General features: G+C 40.9%; 1 protein-coding gene across 4 annotated transcripts; it reads right to left on the bottom strand.

Moving 5' to 3' along the window:
- Nucleotides 1-1,316: 1,316 nt before the first annotated feature.
- On the bottom strand, nucleotides 1,317-27,233 carry abi3bpa (ABI family, member 3 (NESH) binding protein a). 4 transcript variants are annotated; one of them, XM_075479296.1, is made up of 23 exons: nucleotides 26,959-27,233; nucleotides 20,135-20,317; nucleotides 19,910-19,978; nucleotides 19,688-19,820; nucleotides 18,402-18,592; nucleotides 17,576-17,619; nucleotides 16,863-16,911; nucleotides 15,362-15,427; nucleotides 15,111-15,191; nucleotides 12,265-13,287; nucleotides 11,939-12,016; nucleotides 11,381-11,569; nucleotides 10,665-10,730; nucleotides 7,600-7,665; nucleotides 5,432-5,554; nucleotides 4,966-5,055; nucleotides 4,659-4,868; nucleotides 4,376-4,481; nucleotides 3,620-3,699; nucleotides 3,073-3,102; nucleotides 2,828-2,986; nucleotides 2,488-2,610; nucleotides 1,317-2,411 (listed from the first exon to the last, which is right to left on the bottom strand). In XM_075479296.1, exons 1-23 carry the CDS (start codon nucleotides 27,053-27,055, stop codon nucleotides 2,296-2,298), a joined length of 3,372 nt encoding a protein of 1,123 aa, XP_075335411.1. In that variant the 5' UTR covers nucleotides 27,056-27,233; the 3' UTR covers nucleotides 1,317-2,295. The 4 variants fall into 4 exon arrangements, with proteins under 4 accessions (XP_075335411.1, XP_075335412.1, XP_075335413.1 ...); XM_075479297.1 differs by lacking the exons at nucleotides 11,939-12,016; nucleotides 12,265-13,287; XM_075479298.1 differs by lacking the exons at nucleotides 11,939-12,016; nucleotides 12,265-13,287; nucleotides 15,111-15,191; nucleotides 15,362-15,427.
- Between the last annotated feature and the right edge of the window lie 209 nt (nucleotides 27,234-27,442).

Genomic DNA, 27,442 nt, shown 5'->3' with positions numbered 1-27,442 from the left:
GCCTGATTTGATCCACTGTGCAGATACTATTTAAGACATGTCAGCATAAAAACGTTAAGTCAATCCGTGGAAGCTGGTAGCTTTGTGCAAGTATGACTAAGATGGACTTGGCTGCCAAAGGCAACTAAATTTGCCTGATGGCGGGATTGAAGCACAAAGAGACTCAATTAGCTGGAAAATCCATACGGGGAGAAAAAAAATGAATGGATCAAACAAGCAGCACATGACTTATATTCCAGCTGAAGGGGGGCGTGGGTGGCTGTGCGCCAGGTAGAAGAACCGCTTGCCCCCCCGAATAGTAAGATTTGCAGTTCAGCCTTGGAGTTTGTTTGGAAACCCAGTCTTGGTTGTGAATAAACGATGGCGAACAGATGCTGTGAAAATTCAAATATTTAAGAGGCCAAAAATCTATGGTGGAACCAACTCATGATGTAGTTTATTGAATGTGTTTCCGGGAGAATCGGGAGCACCAATTTGTGGATGTTGCTTTTCTGTGGCATTCGCTGTTTTAGGATTGCAGCTTGATTGATAAACTGCATAGACTTGGTCACGATTGATTTGTATGAGCTCTTGCATCTATAGAACTACAATCTCATGGCAAATATTTGGCAGCATGAGAGCCTGTGTTGTCAAAGATATCCGTGTTCGTATTTAGATTTGGAAACTAATAAGATACCCAAGATGTTTATATTAATATGGCCTGGAAAAAAGACGGAAATTTGAAATTGGCCTGCTCATAATTCATAAATGTAGCACCGCGTTAGTTCTGGCAGACCACGTTAGTCAACGCGCCCTTTGCCTATTGGCTGACGCCAACCCAACCCTTATGGCTGTCCACAACCAGCTTCGCTCAATGGGTAATCAGCTGCTGCTCGCAATTGGATGCTGGCATTTGGGGCACTTCATTTAAACTTGGTTTGCTGTCACTGCTTTTTCTTGCTTTCTGCTTGCACCCACCCCCTCCCCTGCTCCACCGACTTCTCATTGCCAGACAATGTCATACTGTTGTTCATTGTTGCCCACTCTGTTCTAGGGGGTTTGTTGCCTTTACAGCAAATGGAAGGCACTCCACCTGAGGATGCTGCTGTTCCCTGTCTTGGCTTCCATGGAGCTCATGGAAAAGTCGGGAACTTCCTCCTAACAGAGCCATACCACCAAACACAATTGTATGCATTCAGAATAAGCTTCTTAAATTCATCTCTGTTTCTCGTCTCGTTTTGACGAGAGTGGTTCTGACAGAAATATCTTTAATGGGAATAAACCCCAGTTGGAAGGCTGTGTTGCACGTAAAAGTCAGAAGAAAGAAAGAAAATCGGTAAATATAAAAACAAGATTTATTGCTGACAACATACATGGTACATCAAACAACTGCAGTCATGAAAGATCGGGGTACAAAAGGTGCTATGTACACTTTGAACAGCTCAACTCAAATGATTTTTTTTTTCCACAATGAAGCTTGCTTTGAGCATTTCTACATGAAGCATTTGTTCATGGGCATCGAAAAAAAACGTACATTGTTCTATGTGGCCTCACTGCAACGTTGGGTTAAACCTTTTGCAGTCTTACAAAAAAAAAAAAACAGTTTGGCTACAGCCACTTTGTCTTTCACCTGCGATGTATTAAACTATATGATCCCTGGAAAACTGTATTTTTACACCATATACATAAACGAACAAAAGTTTAATACTGTGCAAACTGCAACTACTTCTAATCCCTTAAGGCCAGCAGAAGGTCAATTCTGCTCATCTGTGTGTAGTTGTGTTTTACGTCGACAACGTGTACCATGAAACTATGATTGGTACCTTTCTGTTTAGTCATGACCAGTGTGTGTGTGCTCACTGACAAACAAGTATTGGAACCCTTATTTTTTTTATTTTGTTTTTTTTGTACTTTCTCATCTAAACACCTGAGCACACACAGAATATTCATTAACGACCCTTTGATAAATAGTATCATACAAGTTATTACACTTTGGGAGCCAGCTTCCCAAAATTATCTCTGTATATTCATCGCTTTGGTTCACTCTAACCCTGCCTTCTTTCATCTGGTGTGACATTTTCTTTTGATAAATAGAGAAATTAAGTTGTTACAAATGCTCAAGGGTTTTTGACACCCAATAGTCCTTTTTTAGGGGTTTCCCACTTGGGAAAGTTGGGAGAGTTCAAACAGATAGAGCCAACTGCAGTATCCGTGGTAACCCAGAAGAAAGGCTCTCATCCCTTTAGGCCCAAGCAGGCATCTCATCTTCTTCCTCACCACAGAGAAAGTCATCCTCCCAGGTAGCCTCGTGGGTTCTCACCATTTCCCAGGTATGGGCGTGCCACACTCATACCAGCCTACGTATGTCGCATGTGACTTTCCTCCGATCTCTCCAAAGCTGACTGGTTCCTGTCTCATCGCTCTGAAGAACCCTGATACGCAGACAGAAAAGATGAGCTTCCTCTAATGAAATACATACCGTGCTCAGCTAACAGTTCACCAAAGTACCTGATCTACTTGGTAGCTGGTCAGCCAACATCTGAGTTCCAGTTCGACCATCCAAGAAGGAGTCCACAAACTGACAGTGGTCCTCACCATACCCCGTCTGATCTCCTATGTTGTAAAACTTCCCTAAAGTGTGGAAAGAGGAGATGATGGTTCATACCGATAGAAAATGAGTCAAAAAATCGGGTTTACTTTTTAAGATCAATTAAGATTTTTTTCCTTTCTTCACTAGGCCGTATTTGTATGGTTCACCAGCACTCCTGCTAACGATGCATAGGGATTCGCAGATATACTGAAAAGGCTTCTCATATACCCAAGTTCAGTTATTTATGTGTGTAAATACCAGTGAGTGAGTCGCTTAGGTAGATCTTATATCTCAACGAGTTGCAGAGCTGAATTCCCACAAACTTTCGGTACCAGGTCCTCTTCACAAACTGCTTTCCGTTGCATTCAGAGTAGGCATCTGATTTAAAGGGGAACTGAGTCCAGATGGCATCTTTACCTGTAAGAAAACAAACGGAAGCAAACCCTTAATATAGCAACTGCGGTGTAAATGAAAAGACTGATATGAAGAACAAAAATATTCACCCGAAGCATGCTCGCTCACACGTGGATCCGCTGCAGACGTGAGGGAAAGTCGCAATGAATAACATCATCAAAACAACTTGGAATGAGCACACAGTGATGAAACATTGTACTAGACAAACCCTGACTTGTTTCAGAGCCGATTTGGCGTTGTATTATCAGTGTTCACCACCAAAAGGCTGGGCTTTGATTGCAAAGAGCAGGAGACTGTCGAAGCAAAGCAATCCCCTTACAGTAAGGTAATTTAGAGTTAAAACACAACAGCTAATCCCCACCGGGACTTAATTCAGCTGCTTTCTGAGCAGTTTTTATCACCAGGTGGATGACATGTTAGAAACCAGCCTTTGAGGTCGTCTGGTGAACTGAGAAGGCCCTCAACTCTTAGTCAGCACGATGTGTAAAACCATTAGTTCTAATCACTGCCATATGATCTTTTTTTTTTTTTTTTTTTATTGAAAAGGGGCCTTATCAGGAAAATTACACATTATTTTTCAAGTGTAATCACGTCAGGGTTTGTGACCGATTAGAGCAAATGTTTTGGAAAACTTGCCTGACTCTGTGCTAAAGGTCACAGGATCACTGGAGGGTCCACTTCCAAGCTCATTCTTTGGTGTCACTTTGAATTCATAACTGAAATGAAAATAAATGTGGACAGCAATAGGTTTATTCGTATGAAGAAGAAAAGAAAGAAATGGCATAATCTGAACTTTGAGTAGCTTTTCATATGAAGTCCACCCATTTCCAGACCCGAGATGCTTAGTATTTAATGTCTTTGACAGCTAAGTATGGGTTCACACTTATACACACACACACACACACACACAAAGTTGATGGTTATTCCACGTGCTGCGTTCAGATGTGCTGGCAATAGCCCGTCTAGCAAACCCTCCCCGGGGGAGGGGTTCTGCTGAGTCGAGAGACTCCAGATGCTGAGATCTAATTAAAAACTCAGTGACCGACTCCAACTCCACCCAAATTTCTCCAACATTTGTGTCACTCTGGCCGTTTTTCTGCGTGCAAAACCAAATGTGATTCATTGCATGAGCTGCCAGAGTTCATGTGAATCCAAAGACAAACAAAAGTAGAGTGCTGAATGTTCTACTGTGCCATTTGATATCTTTCTCCTGATTAGATCAACAGCGAGCCCCTTAACAATGTGGTCACTCGCTGGTTGAAGCATACGGTAATTGTTAAGCTCAGAATTATTATCAACAACCTCAAAAGCATGTAAACCTGCCGGTTGATCCAAGAGCACCTGAGCGGCTGGTAGATGGAGGAGTTGTTTCACCATGTTTACGCTGCATACCTGCTCTCTGGTGTGAGATTCTCCACAGCTGTGTGTGTCTGGTTGGTTGTTAGTATGGACACCTCCTGTCCATTGGGTCCCGTGGTTGTGGAGACAACTTCATACTCTGACAAATGAGACAGAGAAAGCTGTCAGAAGTGACGACTAAAGTCGACTGGCATGGACCAATATCTCGAGCATAATTTGGCCCCAAAGCTTACCAACCCACAACGGGTGGCAGGCCGGAGTTTCACAAATACGGCTTTTGCACCACGGGTAGCCTTTTCATGCACATGCTCTTTACCTGTGGTGTCATTATCTGTTTTCTCCCAGTCAAGAATGACGAAGGACGGGCATCCCTCCACGGTAACCACGGTAAGGTTTGACGGGGCTGTGCGAGGAGGACCAGTTACATTCTGATCACTGGCTTCCTCATCGGGGAAGTAAGCCAGAGAGGAGGTGATGGAGCAGGGCTCATCTGGTTTTTTATCCGTCTTGTAGATGACATGGGGAGCTATAGACAAGCACAACAAACATTTACTCTAGATAGTGCCAGCAAAGTCACTACGAAGCTTAAGAAGAGATGTAAGACAGCCCTGTTGAAGTCTTACCCACAAAGCGCTTCTTGCCCATGATGTCTACCTCTGATGCAGGCAAGGGCCTAAAAATGGAGGAGTTTTCATTTATGTCAAAACGGCTGCCTTAAAAGGAAACAAAAGGGAGGAGGGTGGGGTTAGTTGTGTGTTGCCAGCAGTAGCTGGCAGCTCTCTGTGTCCTCTTTTTTTTACAGCTTTGGCCTATGTCACCAACCATCCAGCCCAGCACCTGCTCTGGCCTGCACTCATACTCTTGGTACTCAAAATTTTCTTCCCTCTTTCATGCTCTTACGACTATACACATGCAGGCTTCATTACCAACAAATCCTGTTTATTATCTTGTACATGCAAAGACTGCAAAGCTGTTCCAGTCAAACATTTGCCTCACAATCCTGAAGATACTTTTACATCTAGGTGCGAATCCACTCTCTGTAAGTTTTAATGTCCCTCATAAGAAGCATTAAAGTTGTGTTGCTCGTACTGTTTACTGCTGGGACTGCTGTGGTCGTCGGCTGCCTGCGCTCTTGCTTTGGTTTGGCTGTGACCACAGTGAATGGCTTCAAGATGGACTCCTTGTCTCCTTGTTTTAGGTCCATGGGTTTATCTGAGGACGGAGAGCAGGAGGAGGAGAAGAGATCAGTTCCTCTCCCTCGTCATCTGAGTCGCAGTCATACACAGTTGTGATCCATCTGCTCTGGCCATCCACACTAAGCAACTCAGTGGCCTCTTCCTGGCTGCTGGGATATCTGAGATTGCTTGCTGAATAATATCTCTTGTTCAGTTTAAAAAGGATACAGTTCTCCAAGAATTTACCCTCATAGACCAAGGGTGCCCAGATGTGCAAACTCAAATACAAACACTCTTCCTTTGTGTTCACATGTGCAAAAAAGACGGCTAAGATCAACTGCGATGTTCAGATAGTGTTATTTTGTGTATTTGCAAGTACTTCTTAATATGCAGAATACAGCTTAACATGAAAGAACCGCACCTGAGATCCTGTGGGGGAAAAAATGAGAATTTGAAGTTGAATAAACGAGGATAGCTTTCTCACAGGGCTTATGAGGATTGAGTTCAGGAAGCATCATTCAGATAACAAAAGAACATGTAGAACACAAGGTGGGGGGGTTAAGACAGGGGGAAGATCAGGAAAGCAACCAACAATTGTCAAATAGATGGATTGATGACGCAAACCATGTGGGGTTTTTTTTTGTTATCTTTGGAAACCGGCTCAATTCTTCTGACAGTTAAATATTTGTACTTTTAATTTGAAACCTTTTTTAAGATTGGAGATGGAAAACGGCTCACTCAAAGCTTAAAGCTCACTAATTGTTTCATTACAACTCATTAGCATCTACAGTATATTCAATGTGCGCAAAAAACTAAGTGAAAGCTAGAATTACCCCTTTGCGGTTGCATGTATCTTCTAGTCAGTCCAATAGCATTTTACATCCAAGTCTGACCAGAATTAACCGTTGACTTTTGTGTCTAACATGTTAGAACTTCGTTATTTCATCCTCATAAACAATTGTGTTAAATATTGTTACAATCAATATATGAATTCTTGAGTTATGGCAGTGTCCTTTGAGCATCAAATTCTAATCAGTTCATTCTTGTGTCAGAATTGCTTTTGTTTGCAGTTTGAATACATTCCAGCTAGGTATTAAAACTCTGTTGTGTTCCTGATAAAAGCACAGGTAGATGGATAAAATCAAAAATGTTCAAATTAAAGGTCCCTTCTACAACAGCTACTGCAAGCACAGAGGCATAGATTGTAACCTTATTCGAGGTGTTGCCGGACACTTCAAATGACCGGGTGCAATGACTGCATGAAGTCTTATAAGTATATAATGTGTGGTAATCATATGCTCTAACACATAGCGATGCTAACTGAGAGTCAGTCAGTGGCTTTTTCTTAGTGGACTTCATGAATGTAAAAGACTAACTCGAGAGACCTTGATCTTGTTCCTGTGTTGAATTTCTTTGCCCCATTCTTCAATGGGTCAGTGTAACTACCATTTTAAGTCGATATTCGGTTAAGTTTTGGCATATTGTTTTTATTTTTCGCTGTTAGTCTGTGTTTGTTTAAATTTAGGCAAAAAAAAAAAACTAATTGGTTAGGTTTAGGCACCAGAAATACTTTATGTTTCTGAAAGTGAATTATTTGAACACACCTCTGCTTTGTCAAATAAGTTAATATGGCCTTTTCACAGAGGTGATAGTTCCCTCAAACCCACTTAGAGTAGGACCATCGTCTACGAAACCAAGTCAGTGGAGGAGAAGTTTCTCGCTTTCCATATTACTGGTACTTAACTTCAACACATGACACGACACCCCCATCTAATGCAGAGTTAAGAGGTCATGCTAATTGTTAGTATTTCTGTGAGACTAACCTGCTTTGGACAGTCAAATGAGCTGTTTCCACCTACTTTAAGTCTCTTTACTAACTCTCAGCATAAGAGTGATTTAATTAATTCACCAGTGTCAAACTATTCCTTAAACTTACATTTTATCACATTTTACAAAAGAGTGCAAATAAATAAAAGAAAATGCACTTTTAATCAAGTCTTTCTCTGGGCATGCAGCCTGTGGAATTAGAGTTTACATGAGGAGATGCAGTGGTCTGTCTACATCCGCCACTGTTGGCCTCACCATGATCACTTGGTTTCCCCACCAGGTTGGGTCTCTTGTTGCCTGGAACAGGAGTACGCAGAACAGCTGGAAATTGTGGGAAACAAGAGTCTCTTTCAGGTTAAATTCACAAACAAAACAAAGAAACAGATGGCCAACACTGGAGAAAAGATACAAAGCTGAAAACAAGTGTTGTTGATTAATTTAACAGTGCAATGAAATCATGAAAGAATGCCAAGTTTGAAGATACATGAGGGGGGAGACATTAAGAAGCACAGAGGTCTGCAGAAATACTTTGCGCTGGGGGGGAAAAAGTGTGCAAACACATATACAGGCAACAATAAAGCAGCCAGGCAGACTGTATGTGCAAGTCCCATTGTGGAGTGCCGCCACAGAGCACCACTATAAACTCTGACTAATGAAAACCAATGTTGCTGTTGAAACTATATAGTAGTTCTTGAACTGCTCTCCCTCAAATCGCCAGTAGAATAACAGATTACATGTAAATCCAGAGCACGAAAATAAGGCAGCAGTTTTATCTGGATGTGATGATGTTTGACCAACAAATGTTCCACAGAAGACTTAAAACACAGACAAAAAAACCAAGAAAAAAAACAGCCAGGGTGTGAGACGAAGACCAAATGGCAGTTTTTCACTCTGAAGTGCTTAGGTGAACACAAGGAATGAACTGGCTTTGCTGAAGTGGATGATGGATCCTAATGAGCTGAAGGGCTTCGTAATGAAATCACCACAGCTACAAACTGTCATGCTCTGATTTATTAACACAAGGGTTCTACCATGATTTAATGTTTTTAAATCGTGGAGCAAAAATTATCCCAAATTAGTGTTGTGGTATCTCAGAGGAGCTGGCAAAAAATTCTGGGAGGCTTGACACATGAAATTTCCTTTACATGTCTCATACCCGTGTTGCTGAGAGAGCCTACATTAAGAATTCAGATTTGTTTCCAGAGCTTACACTCCCCTTGCAATTTGTAATTTCATATCTTGGAGATTCATTAAAGGTCTGCTGACGAGATACAACAACTGTCCATGTTTAAGGTTCAAACCCATTTCTTACTGCCGAGACAAAAGAGTTCAGGTTATCAGGACAAGCAGAGGACAACATCTGCCTGAAAGTCTCACTGATTAACACAAAGAACACGGTGTAGGAGTGCCTCTGACTCACATATGATCTAACTGTCAGTTAATGGCAAACATATGCTCACATGTAAAGTCATACTGTATGTTGATCCAGCAATTTAAATGCCAGTGACAAAATAAACAGACAGAGAACACAAGGGTGTTTGAAGCACGAAGAACTACAGTAACAGGTCAGATGAGTGATGTCATGGTTGACTGGCCAGGAAATAAGATGCGATGCCAATTACATGTGTCAACAATATGTCTGCATGGTATATGATAAGAGCACTTCTGCGGCAGGTGTATTTGGTTTGGCCCTCCCTCTAAAAGAGTGTGCTGAGGTTCACAGTAAGATTAAAAACAGCAGCAGCGGTGGGAGTGCTGGTTTCTGTCAGATACATTCATCGTCTGAGTGAGGACGTTAACAGATTAACATGATAATGGAAATATCATTCCCTCGCAAATATAAACCAGTGTCTCATGACAATGGAGTTAAGAGACAAGGTTTTTAAGGTTAAATGTGACTGACATAAAAAGCACACGCTATACCAGCTGTCTTTGTACTAGTAAAATAGATCTTTGGAATTGGTTACTTGCCATTTACAAGTATAACCACTGGTTGCTGCAAATATCTAAGAGAGCAGAAGATAAACTGATATTCAGAGGGGTAGTAAACAGTTCTACTGTGCACCCACACCTGCACAAATGATTATGATCCTAATGGAGGGTACATGAGAAGAAAATCTTTTCTAATTATATGCGACAGAGTTTTGTTTTCTTGTGATACTATGAAGTTAAAACATAAGCTTTTGGCTGCAGTGAGTAAAGGTATGTTTCGAGATGGTGCAAAATTGAATTATGAGGGGGGAAATAACTCTTTAATTGTTAAGCATGAGGATAAATCAATCATGCTTTAAACTTGTACTGCTGCCACAAGGCATGGCACAAACCTTTCACTGATGAGATTGCATTTGTCAGAAAATCTGCAAAGTTGAGAAAAAAAAAAAATAAATTTCACCGGTGGTGACTGGAATGGATTCGATTAAGGACCTGCAAATTCAGGAAGAAATAATCAAAACACCGGTAAAAAGGCTTAAAGACTTGAAGAGAATGACTTCTAGTACAAGATAATTATCTTAAACCCACTTCAAAAACCAACAACAACTACCTGAAGAAGCCCCTGACCAGAAGATGATCAAAAATTCAAAGACCACATAAGTTTAATGCATGGAGGACGATCCAAGAGTCTGACACAAGCGTTGTGAAAAATAACATTTAAGAGATACTCTCCTAGGCACTGATAGTGACTGAAATCTTGACATGGGGTGCCCAGACATTTGCATGGCACTGTATATAGACAGTTAATGTGTGCTTAGCTGTACAGGCTGACAGACAAAACCAGAATTACTTTCCATAGAGCTGCTTCCAGGGAGTCTTGCGACTCCTTGAAGACCTCTGAAACTGTCCAAGTTTCCAGCAGTAACACATACCAGCTGTGACATGGGACTGAAGCGCAATCTCTCTTCACAACTCCAAACAATAAGAAGTTGAGCAGATTCACCATTAATACATGTGGCCCAGACATGGTTTGTGTTAACAGTTATGGATGGATTAATTTACTCTAATTAGCTGAGCCTGCCTGGCAGAATGGAAACAATGTGATTGACCCAAAAAAGTAGCAAACCACATTCACCATTCCTAACAAGCACAACAACGTATATATATAGAGAGATATATTTGTATATATCGATATATAATTATACATGGCTTCAGTCTCAGTCAAATATAAGTTATAGCGACTGTATGAACAACAAAGACAACAAAGACCATGACTTGACACAAAATCACAGAGCATGAGAGCATTGTGACAAAAGCACAGATCAGTGTGGCCGTGTGCAATGGGATATAACAGTGCCGCTGAGGTTATTATCTTGGTTTGTCTTTACCAGGTTTTTCTTTGGACCACACCACAGGTTTAGGAAGAGCATTGCCCCTATGATGCGCCCCATTGGCTGTTGGAGGGAGAGAAAGGTCTGTTATGACAAAGATACCAACATCAGACAAGCATAAAGTCAAGTAAAGTAAAGTTACTTTCTTTTTCATATCCAGTGTCAACAAAGCAGGAAAAGATTGTGTACCTATTCTTCTTTTACAGATCTTCTGGATAAACAATGGATCTGCCATAACTTTAAAGAATACATTTCATGTCTTTCTACATTTCTCGCTTTCGTTTCTACAACCCCTCTGGGAGTTTGTGTGTTTGAAAGCGAAAGAGGTACAGAGACAGACTGAGAGACTATGGAGGCTGTAGTGTCTGCACAGTGCTTGGCGAGGTTGGTGTGAAAATGTGGTGTCCTGCCCAGTGCTGCGGCCAGACTTCCCACCTGGCCAGCAAGTGGGGCCGTAAATCATGTTAACGACCCTGACCCCGGAGACGCCACTGCAGCCCGTGGTGAAGGTGTAAAATGCACACCAAGCACATGTGGCAGAGCGTAAAGAGCATATGTACTGTAAGAGATGGTGAAGGAGGAGAGAGCAAGGGAAGAAGAAAGCCTTTCAGCATGGACCGTGTGGCTAAATAAAGCCAAGACTTTGTCTTCTGTTGCTGAAGATGTGTAGCTGCAAAGGAGGTAGCTGCTTAGTAAAAGGGAATAAGCATTACCACCAGGTGTGTTGGAGTTGTGAGAGGAGGTAGCTGTCTTGGATGGAGAGAATGGTCTGACACCAAGATTAGTGGAATGAGGAAGAGTCTGGATGCGAGGCAGTGTGGCATTTCTTTCTGCGGTAGGAACTGATGAGCTAATGGGAGAATGAGGGACTTCAGCAACGGATGATCTGACGACGCCAGTACCTAGATGAGCAAAAAGGCAATTGAAAATTAGAGAGGATCCACATCTGATCTTCAAACCTTTACCTAGATGGAACAAATGATAAAGCTCTTCAATGAAAGAGAATGAAAGGAATGTTGACAATTGATGAAATGACTCAGAGGCATAAAGTGAGATCAAAAGCTAGCCAGACTGCCGTGGTTGTGAGTTGGCAGGGGTGAGGTGAGTGTGCTGTGCTGAAAATGGACGCACACATGGAGACAGGGACGACGATAGGGTGGGGTGTGTAGGCTGGCAGGATGGAGATGGAGATGGGAAAGCGCTGTGTTCCATGTGACTTGGTGAAAAAGCAGAGATGGTAATGGGACAAACTTGTTATAGTGATTGTTTACCATGATTGTAACTACCAGCCTTCTCTGTGGCCAGGGCAGGTCTTGGTATAGGCATGCCCTCTTCTAGTGGACTAGGAGCTGTATGAAAGAAAATTGACCATTTATCTGGGATGATATGAGTATGGTTTTGACTTTTAAAGGGGGCATACTAGACTCCCACTTGCACCAAAGGAATTGTGGGTTTCACAATCTATGGGATGGTAAAATATATTTTTTTAAAAACTGAATACAGATCATTCAAAAAATTTGTTGATATGCCCCCCTTAAAACATTATTTGAAATATGCTTAATTAAGGAATGCTGGTGGCAGAATGTAGGGTCTTTACCCATAGGAACTGCCTTCCTTGGGGTACCCTTGGAGCGATCAGATTGGATCCTGGTATGAGGCAGAAGACGAAGCCTTGGCCGAGGTTGTGGTTGAGCACTTGATTCAGGGTGTGGCAGAAGTTCTGGTTGGAACTGGGACTTTGGTGGAGGTTGTGGCTGGGGGTGTGGCTGAACGTTTGGTTGATATCGTTTCCGTTCCCTAATTCTTGGGTTTGTTGGGGGCTTCAACAGCTTTTTTGGTTTAGGCTGTAGCTGAGGATTGGTCTGGTTCTTGGGTTTGGGTTGTGCTTTGGGCTCAGAATCTGCAAAGACCATCTTTGGTTCAGGTGTTTGCTGGGTGATCTGGGGCTGTGTATGTGGTGTCTTTGGCTGATGTTGTGTTTGATGTTGGGGGTTGGGGTGAAACTTTCGTGGTGCCTCTTGCATATGAGATATGTGCTGAGGTGTCGGCCTTGTGGTTTGATCGTGAAACATAGGTGTGGGCTGAGGAACAGGCTGAATTTGTGCTTGAAGCTCTCTGTAGGTCTTTTGTTGAAGTTGTGCTGGAAGTAAGATCTGATGTATGCTCTGAGGTACTGGTTGAGGCTTTGGTGTAGATTGGAGTAGTGGTGTGGTTTGAGGACGTGATTGATGAAGTCGTGTCGATTGAGGTTTTGACAGAAGGTGGGTCTGCAGTGTGGACTGGGATATTACTTGGGGTTGTGGTTCGGTGTTGAGTTCTGGCTGGGATGTTGTGTGCAGTTGTGGTATACTTTGCCTGTGGAGTTGTGGTGGAGGTTGTAGGGGTTGGGGCTTTGTCTGTGGAGCCTGATATTGCTCTTGGTGCTTGGAGTTGGATTGAGGTTGTGCGTGAAGATGAGTCTGGGGCTTTTTTTGTGAATGCCCTCCATTTTTGTCTAGTTTGGCTTGATATACTGGCGCTGGTGCCACGGTGGCTGTTATGTGTACTTGAGGACGGAGCTTGGGAGTCAAAGGCACCTCCAGAAAAGGAGGAAAAATGGGTCTGGAGAGCTCTCCTCCTCCTAGGTTTTGTGAGAGAGACAAAATATGGCCATGAAGCCACAATAATATAAACTCTCATTCAAATGTACTTTTTTTTTGTAAAAGCAAAACATTCAGAGAACAGCACAAAGAAAAAAGTGCCAACAGCTATTGACCCCACAACTCATATGTCAAAACTTTAACTGAAGCAGAGGCAACACAATCATTTCTATCTTGAAATAGTCTGATAGAACAGGTCCAATTTCAAAGGGAGTCAGACCATATGGAGCTATCTGCAGTGTAACAGCCATGTTACTGCACACAGATTCGGCCATGATGGCCAGGATGCCTGTGATTGATGGCCATCCAAATCTATTGGCTATGCCTCTGAGAGGGTGTGACACATGAGGGTTTAATAGTTGCTGGACCATTCTAAATTGGTTGTTCAATCTAGTCAGATGTTCACCTTATTCAGAGGATGAACGAAGAAAAATGAGGTAGGTAAATAAGAGAAAAAAGAAAACTGCAGTACAGGAAAGCAATCAAAAGACAACATGGAATTCAAGGGATTTGGTATTCCTAGTCAATTTTAGGCCCACAAAATATCTAAAATGACCTTTAAAATGTTCTGTGCTGTGGGGGTGGTGGGTTTTGTACAAAAATATAAATGCTACTTTATCTAAATTCTTTTTTACAGAATCCACAGTCACGGTTAGCAATTGTTTAACTCTTGTTTGATTGTTAACTTGTTGTTACTAATTAGCATGAAACTGACATAGCCAAATACCTCCTGGAACTGCTCTCCTAATGTTGAAAAAATATATAAACTGAATAGTAAAAGTTAACCATTGGAAAATTTCTCACAAAGCAACACTAAATGTTGCATTTTGGATCACTGTGCTCACGTTAACATTGACACACAGTGTACAAATAGTGTGCAGCAGAGTATTGGTCAAAAACAAATGGGGCTAAACAAAAAGCACCTTGTAGATTTCTCCCTAGGTTCATTTTGGACCAGTTACTCTCTTTATTGGTAGGTTTCTAGTTAAAAATAAAAATAAAAAATATGGTAATTTGCTTCTTCTGAGGTTTATTGCAGGTGACTCGCATGCACTAACAAGCATGCAGGCTGCCTCAACATAGAACAGAGCAACTCAAAGTAAGTCAACGAGGCAGAGCTACTTCTATCTGTGATAGCAATGCCTTTATATCTTTTCTTCACAAATGGTTATTTGGTATCATGTGAAGCTTCAATAAATTGCATGTCTAACTTTTAGATTTATAAATGTAAGGGAAGGAGGACACCGAGGGACAATGTAGTGCAGACAGAAAGAAAAGGAAATAAGATATATTCTGCTAAAGCTCCTGCTGGAGAGCGAGAAACATCTGCTTAAAGCATTTTTGTGATGTAGAATTCAAACATTGGCTCGCACTGCACTGAAATCAATCATCCAGCAAATCCTGAAAAAGTGGCATCATGGATTAAAAGAAATGCCAAAAAGAGAAAAATGTAGGAATACGTTGAGGTGTATGATTTCCGAAATGCTCTGTTTAACTGAGCAGCACCCAACTGTTATCCGTGTTTTGCTGAAAGTCTCTGGGTACAATTCTCTGTAGTACATTTGGCCTGTAGACTTGTCCAGCTAACTTCCAAAAACACATTGCCAATCGATCAATGGAAAATAACCGTAGGGGGGTTGTATTGCTTAACATCCATCTAAGGCCACCTATTTTACCTGCAGCATCATTTGGGTTCCACAGGGAGGGTCTAGCTACTGGTCAAAGCCACTCCATTACAGTCTACCACTCCTATAAATAAATACAGCTGGATTCAAAGCCATGAAATATTCTAGGAAAGGTTTACCGATTGGCTGTTTTTTGTTGGCCACAGGCAGTTTGGGTCCGAGGGTCGGCAGAAATTCCTGTCTAGCAGCTGTGCTAGGAGCTGAGAAATACAGTGTAGGTTAGTAGACCTGAGAAAAAAATGTATTACTGTAAGCCCTGTATGAATAACAAGCAATAAGTTAAGATTTCCAACTTGACAGAATTGTCAGATATAAAGTCCAGAGTTCTTTCTGATTCCTGAACTCAGTTTTAGGTCAGATTGATGTTTACCAAGAGTTGTTTGTGGGATTATGTTCCGGGGGGTGGGCTGTCTGCCCCGGGTCCTGTTTTGGGGAACTGACAGGGACAAAAAAGAAATTAGTCAGACCTTTGATGAATTAAGAGTCCTGAAAAATGAGTTATCATTAGTGAGCTTACACGCAACCATTTCACCAAAACAAAATGTGTCTTGGAGGAAAACATGTCACACACATTTGAGTTAAGTATGTCAAACATCAGCAAAACTTTTTTGTAAAAATGTAACTGCATATTTCATACAAAATTCAAACCTTTCACAAAAGCTCCAGTAGGGTTAAGATTTGAAAAGTACAAGCATATTTCGGCAGCAGAAACCTGCTGTAAATACAATGTTGACCTTTTATCTTCTTTGAAACTAGTCTTACCCGAAAATATATGTATTTGCCTCTGTAGTGCTCATTCTTTTCTAAATGCTGTGCTATATTCAACAGCTGGTTACTGCTATATGGATATATATATATATATATATATATGCCCTACCATTGAAAGCAGCAGCCTTGGAAAAAAGTAAAGTCGCAATGTGTAAAAGGGTTAGAAAGCCTCCTCTCAATACATATAATCTTTAGATAAATTGTAAAAACAATAAGTCTTCTTCCACGGCCAATACTGTATTTTGCTAATTTAAGAGAGTGACCCCAATCTGCACCAAAATGGCTCTCACTGAGACTACGCTTTATCTCCTCGTTAAGTTTTATCAAATCCAACAAAATAGTTTTTGTATAATCTTACTAAGAAATAAAAGAATGGGACATCTAGCTCGACTCTCGCCTTGGTGGGTAAAATTAGCCGATTCACCAGGGCAATATTAACCATATAGATTGGGTTCTGTGAGTCCTTTGCAAATGTTTTAGACACATTGGCTCTTAAGCTTGTTATCCATCTCACAGTACAATCAGAGGGACATGTGATCATTACCAAATTAATCTCGATCTCAGTGTCATTAAGTGAGTCTGGGGTTGCTTCATGTGCAAGATGCTTGCCACTATGCCCGCCATTTTTGTTGTAAACCACACTTTTCTTCAAGTTATTCAACAATAAGTGCAACTTACTCAGATATTTTTTGCGGATCTGCACCCTATTTTTTGTTAAAACATTTGCACATTACTGCACATCAGTGCGCGGCCCTCCATACGCTAATGCTCGATCAACAAATCTTTAATAGTTGAATATGATATTTCTTGCTAAACCTGACATCAGTAACACATTGTTAAAACAGCTTTACTGTATTTGGTCTTGGCAATAAGTCAACATGAAAAACTTTGAGTGGATATGATGAGGTCCCATCTGCTTTATGATAAATCACGTCTCTAGTTAAAATTCTTTCAGTGCTGAGTCTTAAAACAAGGGTCAGCGAATAAGTCTGAAACAGACATTTCAGCAATAAATAATAGTACATCGTTAAAAACTAATCTTCTGCTGTGTCAGATATGGTTCAGTGGATTAAAACAACAGCTGTGTGTCTCTATTGGCTTACCATGTTGAGGAGAAAAGGGGAACGAGTGAAGACCTGGTGTTAAGGGTTTCTGAAGGGTAAAAGACAAGAAGACAAGGAGAAGTGGTTCTTAGTGTCTACCGATCAGGACACGGCAGAACGGTAATATTTCTCGTCTGACAACCCTTTCTCTGTATCATAGAACTAAAAAAGTCTCTAGTGAGAAGCTTGTTGGATAGTTTCCCCATGGTAGGATGTTTTATGGGTTCAATCATGTGACAGAAAATGGGTGCCACCTTTCTTCTCTCCATTGTTTTTTTTGTCATACTTCTCCCCTGTCCTTCCAACTCATCTGTCATTTGGATACTCCAGAAGCTAGCTTGCTACAGACTGCTCCCTTTGGCTCGGCTAGTCCTGGCTGCACTGATGCCGTTTCCATTCAGCAGTTGAATGGAAAATTATTGAGGTAACCCTGAGAACCGCACGAGTTCACTTAAATGAACAACAAGGAGTCCGAAAGAGATGATCTGTTCCAAATGCCCACCCAGTGACATTTATCATTCTTTTTTTTCTTTTTTTTTTAAGAGAAAAGGTGTACCTGAAGTTTAACCACTCAAAAAAGTAATACAGTATATGAAATATTATTATTATTATTATAACTATATATCAACATTGTTGGTTCCATAAAAGCTAGATTTAAGAAAAATCTACAAGACTTTGATTTCGTTTGGATACTTAGTGAATTTATTACATACCCCGGAGTTGACAGGTCGTTTAAAGATTTTCCTGACGACCCTCTCTGGAATCACAAAATAAAGAACAGTTACGAAATTAATGGAACAAACCAGAGGGTAAAACAATATGGTCAAACTGCATTTCAAACACTTGTCATTGCAAAAGGATATAAATCATACTGCATACACACTTATTGTCACTTATACTGCACAAATATTCCGAGTAACAGAAATTCTGTCCAAATTTGACCCTTTTTTCCCTTAAGCACAGCTGCAGCACAAAATATTGCTAATCCTGATGGCCTTTGCTTAAATCTCAGTCTGGTTATAGATTTTTTCAAACTTTGTTATTATACCAATAAGTTGTGCTTTACAAGTCTTGTGTTACAATACATTTTATGGGTAAAAATAGCCATGAATGCTGGTATTTCTGCTGCGAATCTGCAGAGCACTGCCAACAGTCCTAGAAAGGTAAGGTCAGACCACCTGCACGGTCCTCATAGAAGTGTGGAGTAACCAATCCTGACTACTTTGGTGAGGTTGACAGCTGTGAGGAACCTATGAAATGAGAAGCTGGTGCAAGTTAGGGCCCTTACACATCAAACCGACACCTGTGAATGCATGTCTCTCTTGTGTTTTTGGTGTGTGGGTCCCGTCACGATTACAGGACTCATAGGATCAAAGGACTCCATCAGTGTATTTTCTAAGCTGATTCAACTTGTACGATCGCCTTTGTCGGTGAATAACCTCACTCTGATTGGCTGTTCAGCAAATTTTATATTTATGTGTTATATTCACAGCAGCCGTAACAAGTAGTACTTTGGCATCACAGATAAATCAGACATACCTTCTACGCTTGCCATGCTGATGTTGTGAATGACCGGCTTGCTCCACACCCCAGAGCCATCTTTAGAATTAGGCTGAACACCGAACTCGTAGACTGTGTTTGGCTTCAGTTTGTCAATGACTGTATCACTTGTTGGGCAGGTCTGGTAGTTCCACTTCCTGTTCTTCTCACGATAACGCACCATGAAGTGTCTGAGCCCAAGACAGAGCGGAAACAAACATAAACAGTAAACCCAGTGCGCAATAAGAAGCACATGTGAGAAAGTAACTAAAACTAAAAGGAGAAAAAAGGCATCAGGATCTTGATACCGAGTCCTAGGTATGTTTGAGTGTCACGATATGTCCCACTGCATTGTATACTGGGACAATAGCGCTATATTGTAACGTCTGCTCTGCCATTCCATCTGAGACATATTCTTGCTTGGTTAGATTTTGTTTTGTTTGGCTAAAAGAATGGTCAAGAAAAGAAAGAAAGAAGATGGGCTTTACAAGGAGTAATTGAATCCAATCACTGAATGGGAGGTCTACTAATAACAAGCTGGTAATCAGATCGAAATCAGATCCATCGCATGGTTCGACCCCGATTTTTGACAGATGTATAAGTAAACAAATTCTGAAACTTTCTAAAATGTTAGCTTCATGGAGTCTTATGTAGGGGATGTTTTTTAGCCACTATACTGAATAACTATGTGCTCTGATATTGAAACTCATTAAAAATGTGTTTTTTTTTTACTTGCAGTGGACAGATATACTTAACATTTGGTTATGAGGATTAGAAATTAACTAAATTAGGATTTTACAGTTTTAGTGGAGAGACGTTATCTTAAAGGTCAAATTTAGGGACTGTACATACAAAAGACATCCTCAGAGCAAGCAAGAATGTAAAATGGTGTCCAAACAAACCGACACATGATTTCAATTCCTCTATTGTATGGAGAGAAAAAAAAACAGACTTTTCCAACTCTTCTGGCTGTTTTTCTTTGAAACTGTAGATAAACCAGCTCAGGTGAGCAAACTAAAGACTAACAATAGGATTTCCAAGTGAATGAGGCAAGCAGCTGAATCTCCCCCGGTGGAGCTTAGTAGGAGTCCATCTGGTAAGAGTTTGTTTTTGGTACATTTGAAGTGTATGTCTGTGTGAGTACTCATCTGGTGGGAGAGGCTTAGGAGGGAGTGCGCAGAAGGAGCTCTACCAGTAGATGGTTATATTCTTAAATTCTGACTTGAAAAAGTCTGCTCTATGTGATGACAGTCCAAGTTTTGAAAAGGATGAATATTTAGGCTCACCCATCTTCTAGACAGTCATTCATAACGTTGCCTTCATAAGGGGTTTTCAGCAGCATTCCCCAAGACAGGAGAACTGAGGTAGGTGTCACCGATCCAATGACCAAGTGTAGCGGCTTCTCCAGCTCAACTTTTCCTGAAAAATCAGTGCGAATTACCTTGATATCCAATTTAATTATATTCCTTGCCTAAAAAAGCACATTCGTTATTACTTTTGAGATATACCTGCACACTGCTTTTTCACCTCATTGGTTGGGATAGGCTGGACAGCTATAAGGTATTTGGGCTCAGCATCTAAAAAAAAAAAACAGAGGTTGGGTTTGGTGTTAATGTCCTCACAGCCCCCACAGACATGCTCATACCTTTCAGCAGCCACTAATATGAACAATATACATTTCACATGTGCATCCCAACTCTTTGTCTTCACGGAGAAACACTAGCCTATCTTACCAAACTCAGTCTCATACGGTTGTCCATTGTTCTCCGGCAGCTGGATGAACTGTTTGGAGAACAAGCTGCTGCCGTAACCCAGGATGTATCCCTCAAGCTTGGTGTCAGCGTTGGGACGCAGAAACTTCATCACTATAGTGTCTCCTGTGGCGCTTATGCGGACTTTCATGTTCTGGCGCCTCACTGAGGAGTTAGGAGAGGACACCATTAATGCATATATCATTCATACATTTTCACTTACATTCTTGTTAATAAACTCTGAGAGCATTGTGGCATTAATTACAACAACAATTGTTGTAATTGTTGTGTAATTACAACACTACTTAGATTTTCATGATAGGGGAAGCCTCAAAGCTTCTACTGATGTGAAATAGAGCTCACCTTTGCTTTTTCATGAAAAATATACATGAGAAATGTAGTTTGAAATTGTAGATTCTGTGATAAAAAAATGCACGGGAAATTGCCCAGATACAACATATCAAAATGAATTTGGATAACACAAAAAGATCGGGAAACCTGCACAAAAGACTGATAAAGAAAAATGCTTCTATCTCAATATTATAAATAGTGGTGATGAAGACTAATTTGATATGAACATTACTTTTATTGCAGTTATTGCAAGATATTCGTCCATTCTCACGATGAGGTTTTTAAGAACATTTGTCTTCAAATATGAAGTCAGCGAAAAAAGCGCCAAGCTTGTGTTGATTAAGCAAGAAAAAATTTGGAGATAACTCTTGAACTCCACATAATAACATCATTTTTCCACTGAAAGTGACTTCTACAGAACACAGTCCAAATCAGCAGAGCCCAGGGACCGAAGTGAGATGATAACATGCAGCAGAGGGTGGGACACAGTAAACCAAGAGAGGTTACAAATGAGCTTGTTTTCACAGGTCAAGAAAAACACATAAAACCTGACTTGGTCTGAGATGCTGCTTGGAGAGCCACTCAGCACAACACAATGCAAAAACAGAAAAAAATATAACTCAGTGGCACTGGAAAAAACAGCAAGCATAACGACGCAATGACCATATCTTCAGTGTATACGTGTATCAACAATGATTTAAATGAGGTTAATTTATTCAGAACACACAAAAAAATTGTAAACAGTGAGTTTTGATTGTCATGCAACCACTGTTTCACAAGTTTCACAAGTTTATGTGAAACTTGTCATGAGTAGTTCATGTGTACTTATGCAACTATGTCACTAGAACTACTGGATCTGGCATTATTCCTTTCCAAAGAGAAAAAAAATATATGTTTTAAAAGAAAAGTTAAAGAGAAAGATGTATAAACAAAGGCTAGTAATTGGGTATATTCAATTTTCATTGCTAAAGTTTACAAAGTTAAATCAATACACTAGTATCTTTGGAGGGTTTGACATTTCCGTGGTTACCAACTCAATCTCACGGAAAAACGTGAACTTTTTCTGTTTTTATGTGCTGCAATGAAGATAACTGCTGTAACACAGTATTTAGCCTTATCAACTGTTGCTTCAAATTTAAGACGCAGGAACCAGAAATCCTATTGAAAAAAAAAAATTAAAGTACAGACTTCATCTTCTTCAAGTTTTCTTTTTTGGGACTATTTTCCATTTCCCCTGTCAGCTCACATATGGTTATAGGTTATAGGGGAACACTGTGACCAAGAATTGAAACCTGAAAAAAAGGTAACTGTGTCCTAAATGGATCAGCTCAAAAAAAAAAAAGAGTTCTTTCTTCTTGAGTACTTTTTCTGTTAGAAAATCAGAATGTATTCAACCACAACATCAAAACCGCTGACAGGTAAAGTGAATATCACTGATCATTTCTCTGTTGGGAAATTTTCTCATCCCGGCATACACTTGAATGCTCCTTTGGCATGTACCACACCTCTAAAGATTTCTGCAATTCACGCCAGGTGGAACAAAACTCCACAATGACAGTGACCTTCCCATATGGGACAATGTCCTCTGCCACACCACAGGGAACAAATAACTAAACAAACAAAAAAATAGCCAAAGGCATTAACCAGGCATCAAAACACTTCATAATCCAATATTATCATACCTGTGGGATACACCAGAATGAGCTCAGCTCACTGAGACCACACCTCAACACCAACAGGACCCAGAGTCCCAGTCACCACAAGAGTAGCCATGGCAATGCCCTGAATGGTCAGAACTTGTTTAGATGGCATGAGGGAGACCAACAGAATTTTAGGTCGGTGGTGTAAATGTTAGAAAACACACGTTACGTGAATGTTTTGGTAAGTTTAGTTTGAAGCATGGTTATTAAAGCAGGTCCTGGAGTTTTCGGAGTCGGAGAAACTCAGACACAGGGGGGAGTGGCAGAAAGACATCGCCAATAAACACTTCCATTACTTGCGTCTGTCATGTTGCCTGTGGAAACAAACAGTGAGTTATGACTGCTGTCTGCTGCTTGTTGCACACACCGAAGCAGACTTAGATTCAATGGTTATAAAATCGAGCCTGTTTTGCGTCTCCTCTGTTTCTATCTCTTCTATTTTGAATCTACAGGTCCTAAAACGTCTAACCCTCATAGTCGACAAGCCATATAATAATGGACTTTTTGCCTGAATTTGTTCTGTGCTCTCCACAGCACATGTCCTTGGCTCATATTTCAGCGCTAAATGAAATAGTGGAACTTTGCTTTAGCAATATTGCCAGAAGCTGCCAGATGCCAAAATAGACACTGACAGTGAAAGAGGGGGAAGCCCTGGATTTGAAAAACACCCTCGAGCTTTTCCAGCTATGTGTTTCCTATCAAAACTGCATTTGTTTCATTTCTCCCATCAATATTTCCGTTAAAACACTAGAGGGATTGGCTCCAAGGGAGATGGGCTCAGAGTGCATGAAGCATTAGGAAACTTCTGGCAGCATGTTTCATATCCAGTACAAGCAAACACTGGATCTGCCCCATGACAACCTGTCCACAGCCCTGCCATTTGGCCTATACACCACTTAGAGACTGTTCAGGCTTATCAGTATTTCCAAACTAAAGTGAAAGTTTTAGTAATGAATCCAGTGTCCTGGCAGTCAGTCAGCTACAGCACAAAGGAAAATAACTGACATTTAGCAACCAAGACAAAAAACTGCTAAGCTGCTAAGTTCTGTTGTGTGTGTCCGTGTTGTCGACATCTGAGGAAAACAAAGACTGTTAATCAGAATCTTAAGTCTTTTCAAGGGCAGCTCCATTGTTGTCTGATGTGTCATACACATGAGCTCACTGAATATATAAAGTATCAACAAAAGACGACTAACTTAAGAGAAATTAAATCCATAATCTCCTCCTTCATAACTATAGAGATAACTGCCCCATACTGTAATATAACTAAATCGTTCTCTCTCTAGGAGGTATATCATATAAAGTGCTACACATGTGGTAAGGGCCCCCCAGTTAAATCAACCTGTTATAAGCAGCTACTTTCCTTGAGAATTCACAAAGAGTAATGCTAATTCATCACTGAACACTTGGCAGTCAGCCAATAAACTTGTCAGATATTGCTCTTAACAATGCCACATCATCTATTAAACATTCATTCTAATCATCCTAGTTTGGAATGACATCAGGAGAATGTATTCCTGCGGGGCAGAAAAAGAAAAATACCATCAAACAGGATGCTTTAATCTGGCTCTGTAAAGCAGCTATCTTGAATCATCAGCAGTGATGAATTATCATCCACAAAAGGTAGAAGGTTAATGAGGTTGTCATTTCAACTCCATTTACTTTCAGCTGTATCGCAACATGATATTTTTGTGTTTTTGGCATTCGAAAGTGAATCTCAAACCCCTCCAGTATGAACAGCTTTGGCTTTAGAAAAGCTTGATTTACTGTCACAGATTTCCACGAGTGGCAGCTTTCTCATGCGCCTCTGTCTCTCTGCTCTGTTGGTTCATGTGAGGAGGGCTTGAAATAGATGCTCTGAAAAGAAACAGACTGAGCTCAACACAGGACTTATCCACTCCCGCTGATGTGTGAGCAAATGTCTCATAAATGGCGAATGCAGAGGTTGAAAAATTTGCTGTTTAGAGCCATGACCTTTTCCCTCATTTTTTTGGATTTGGTTTTCATTTGGTCTGTTTGGATTGATGGAAAGAGATACATGTCATGTTTGTCTGGACCTGAAGATCACTGCTGTGCAAAAAATACTAAATGCGAAATAGGATTTCTTATTGCCACAACATCTCAGCTGCAGGTGACACCCTTACTGCACGTACAGTGGATAAATACACTGCTTTTGAGTGGAGGGTAAAGTCTTGGGGAGATTTAATGCTGCTCTCTGGTGTGCAGTATTCTGGCCTCTCGGGTTTCAATCCTGAAATTGAGGAGGTGGAGAGAAGACGTGGCCTCCCTCACTGTGGAAACAGATGTTTTATTGTGCAGTTTGGAATAACAGTCACCTTCATTTAAGGCAATGAAGTGTAAAAATCTCTCAGCGCCTCATGGACGAAGAAGCTAGGGTTTGAAATATTTTAGCTGATGAGCTAACGACAGCTGAACTAACCCATATAAGCTCTTATGGGAGTAACTTCAGATCGGTATAATAGCCCAGAGAGTATCTCCTACTCAGCAGGAGTGTCTGATCACATCCAGAACAATCAAAACTCTGCGGCTTACTGCAGGTTTCACCTTGCAGCCAAGCAAGCAGCAGAAACTTCCATATCTTACCCCATGCTCTCTTTCCATGCAGGTCTGTCCACTTTTACACTATATCACCCCCCATCAGATTCAGATTCAACTGCAAGCAACAGCTGTTTCCTCTTTTCCCTGTGGCGCTGCTCCATCCCGTCCTTCACCTCCTTCACTAAGCCTTTTCATGTTCATCATTCAGGTCCTCTACTTTCCTCTGTCCTGCTTTATTTCCTTCAAATTAATCTGTAGATGACACAAGGCCATGTTTAATCTGGCACATCTGTACTTTGTAGACCATGTGATTTTGTCCAGTCAGTTAGTGGTAAAAAAAAAAAAAAAAAATATATATATATATATGTCTTGTTTTACAAGTGATTCATTAACATGCAAAATGGAAAACATGTCCAGAAGCACAAACATATTAATAAGAATTAAAGCCTTGGGAAGTGCAATGACAGAGCAGTAAATACACTCTGCTTTCCTCTTTGATCCAAGAGGAACAGATACAGAAATGTAACCCTAGTCCCACAGCAAAAACACAGACAGCTGCTTTCATCTAGCTGCCAAAGCTGCACACCGAGATTTGTCTGCAAGCCAACTTCGGCCAGCACTGGGAGCAGGTCTTTGCACCACATAACATCGAATCACTTTTATTACCATCAGAGTCTTCAAAGGGCACTGGAGTTTACCTTAGAAAATGACTCAGAAATGGAAAGCAGGCTTCAGTGTGTGTGAAATGACACACTACTGTAGTGGGACAATGAGACAATATGGAAAACATTTGTGGAAACTTGTTCTGCTCTCCAAGAATGTTTCAAGAATCCCAATCAGATAGAGGTTCAATATGCTGTTAACTACTTATTAAAGAGTGTGTGTTTTATGGTCTCCTCCGAGGTATATGTTGGAAAAGAAAACTGTGTCAGGGCTAATGAGTTTTAGACCTCCAAGACCAGTCATCTACTAACTGCTGAAAAAAGAAATCCACACAGCAACTCAAAGTGGCTTCACAGATGTTCATTTAAAGCAGCAATTTTATCAATTTCTTTGGTGGGATTTTAGTAAGATTTTGGACTTTTTTTTTTCCACTGAAGACTGACACGTCTATGTTTGACTGTGAAGAGTTTTTCTAAGATTATTTGATTCTAGAGTCTATTAATGAGAGCTGTACCCAGAAAAGAAACTCTCTCGCCCGAGGCAACATATAAAAGCAATAAGGGACTGTTCAAATTCTTCAGATCATCAGCTAGGTGGGAACAGTTCCAGGAAATGCACCCAATCAGGTTGTCTTACAAGTCTAACCCTTGACCCCCAACCTGGAAGCACTTTCTTTAAACCCTTTGAGAAAACGACTGGCCAGCTCGTCTCTTGTCAGGGAAACGTGGATAAAGCATAGGTATTTCTAAAAAAGAAAAAAGTGTCCTCGTAATCAAGGTGAATTGGAAACCTGCCCCATTGCTCTCGGGAGGAAGGCTGATTTCCCTCTTCAGCATCAGTTTACAGATTCAAAAGACTGTGTTGAATCCACTTAATCAATATGTTTAGTTGCTTTGTTTGGGGAGAGGCCAACAAAGAAGATGCTTCAACCATTTTGTGTAACAGAGTTAATGAAGAACTAATCAAGAACTTAAACTGACACATATACAATATATATTATACATTTACATATTAAAGTTTTCTGTTTGGGCTCTTGAAAAAGAAACTTGAATGGGATCCAATATAAGATCAACAGTTGGGATTAACTCTTCTGTACCAAAGCGAAGTGCAGGATTTGATTTGTTTTGGGGAGAGGAAATCTGAAAATCGTGTTTGCATCTCACGTTAACAGTAAGCTAGGACATAACTGAATAATTATGCGAGCAAGAAAACTGAGCTCAAATCGTGGAGCTTAATTTGGCAAATTATGTTCAGTCTCTCAGGTTTCGGGATCTCTGGTCTTATGACAAACTTTTTTATCTTAGAAGTAACGTTTTAGAAGCTTCCATCTCGCACTATGAAGGGTTGTTTAAGAATAACTAACAATAACATGAAGAAGTCATCAGACTATCAAAGCAAGTCTATCAAATACACAGTAACACTAAATCCCACTTACATTGATCTTAGAAAGTGGTGCGACACATACGAGGTGAGAATGAGGACCGAGCCTATGTGACAGTGTCAGCTGATGTCTCAGAAGAAGATATCACCCACCTCTGCTCCTGCGGGAAGTCGAGGGACCAGAGAAGCCTATCCCAGCAATGAAAGCTATGAGGAGAAGGACCAAAAAGCTGCGTGAGTGTTGCTGCATCCTTATCAGTGTCAGGTGTGTTGACTTGTTGCAGCCTGAATGAGCTCAGTGATCTCAGAATGAGGGGCGAGTCACGGAGGTGCACGCTGTCGGCGTCCTTGTTTCAGAGAACTGTGTGCTGCAGATGCAGAAATCAGGCTAGATGCTTCCTGGGTGGCTGAACTTCTCTGTTGCAGCTCACTAGACTGGGCTTGTGGATGCTGCAGGCTGCTCCTGCACCATCTATACCTCTATGTTTGAGGGAGGGGACAGACAGAACAAGTCACACCCACTCTCCTCAAGTTCAACATCTCTACTTTTCTCTCACTTTCTTTCTCTATCTCAGACTAATTTTGTAGAAAATAAGGGTTGGCTTTTCTGTGTGTCCCCACCAACCCTGCTGTTGAT

The sequence above is a fragment of the Odontesthes bonariensis genome, chromosome 12 (genome assembly GCF_027942865.1).
Source record: "Odontesthes bonariensis isolate fOdoBon6 chromosome 12, fOdoBon6.hap1, whole genome shotgun sequence".
In the NCBI taxonomy this organism is placed as follows: domain Eukaryota; kingdom Metazoa; phylum Chordata; class Actinopteri; order Atheriniformes; family Atherinopsidae; genus Odontesthes; species Odontesthes bonariensis.
The sequence above is the reverse complement of the archived record's forward strand: the minus strand, read 5'-3'. Positions and strand labels throughout refer to the sequence as shown.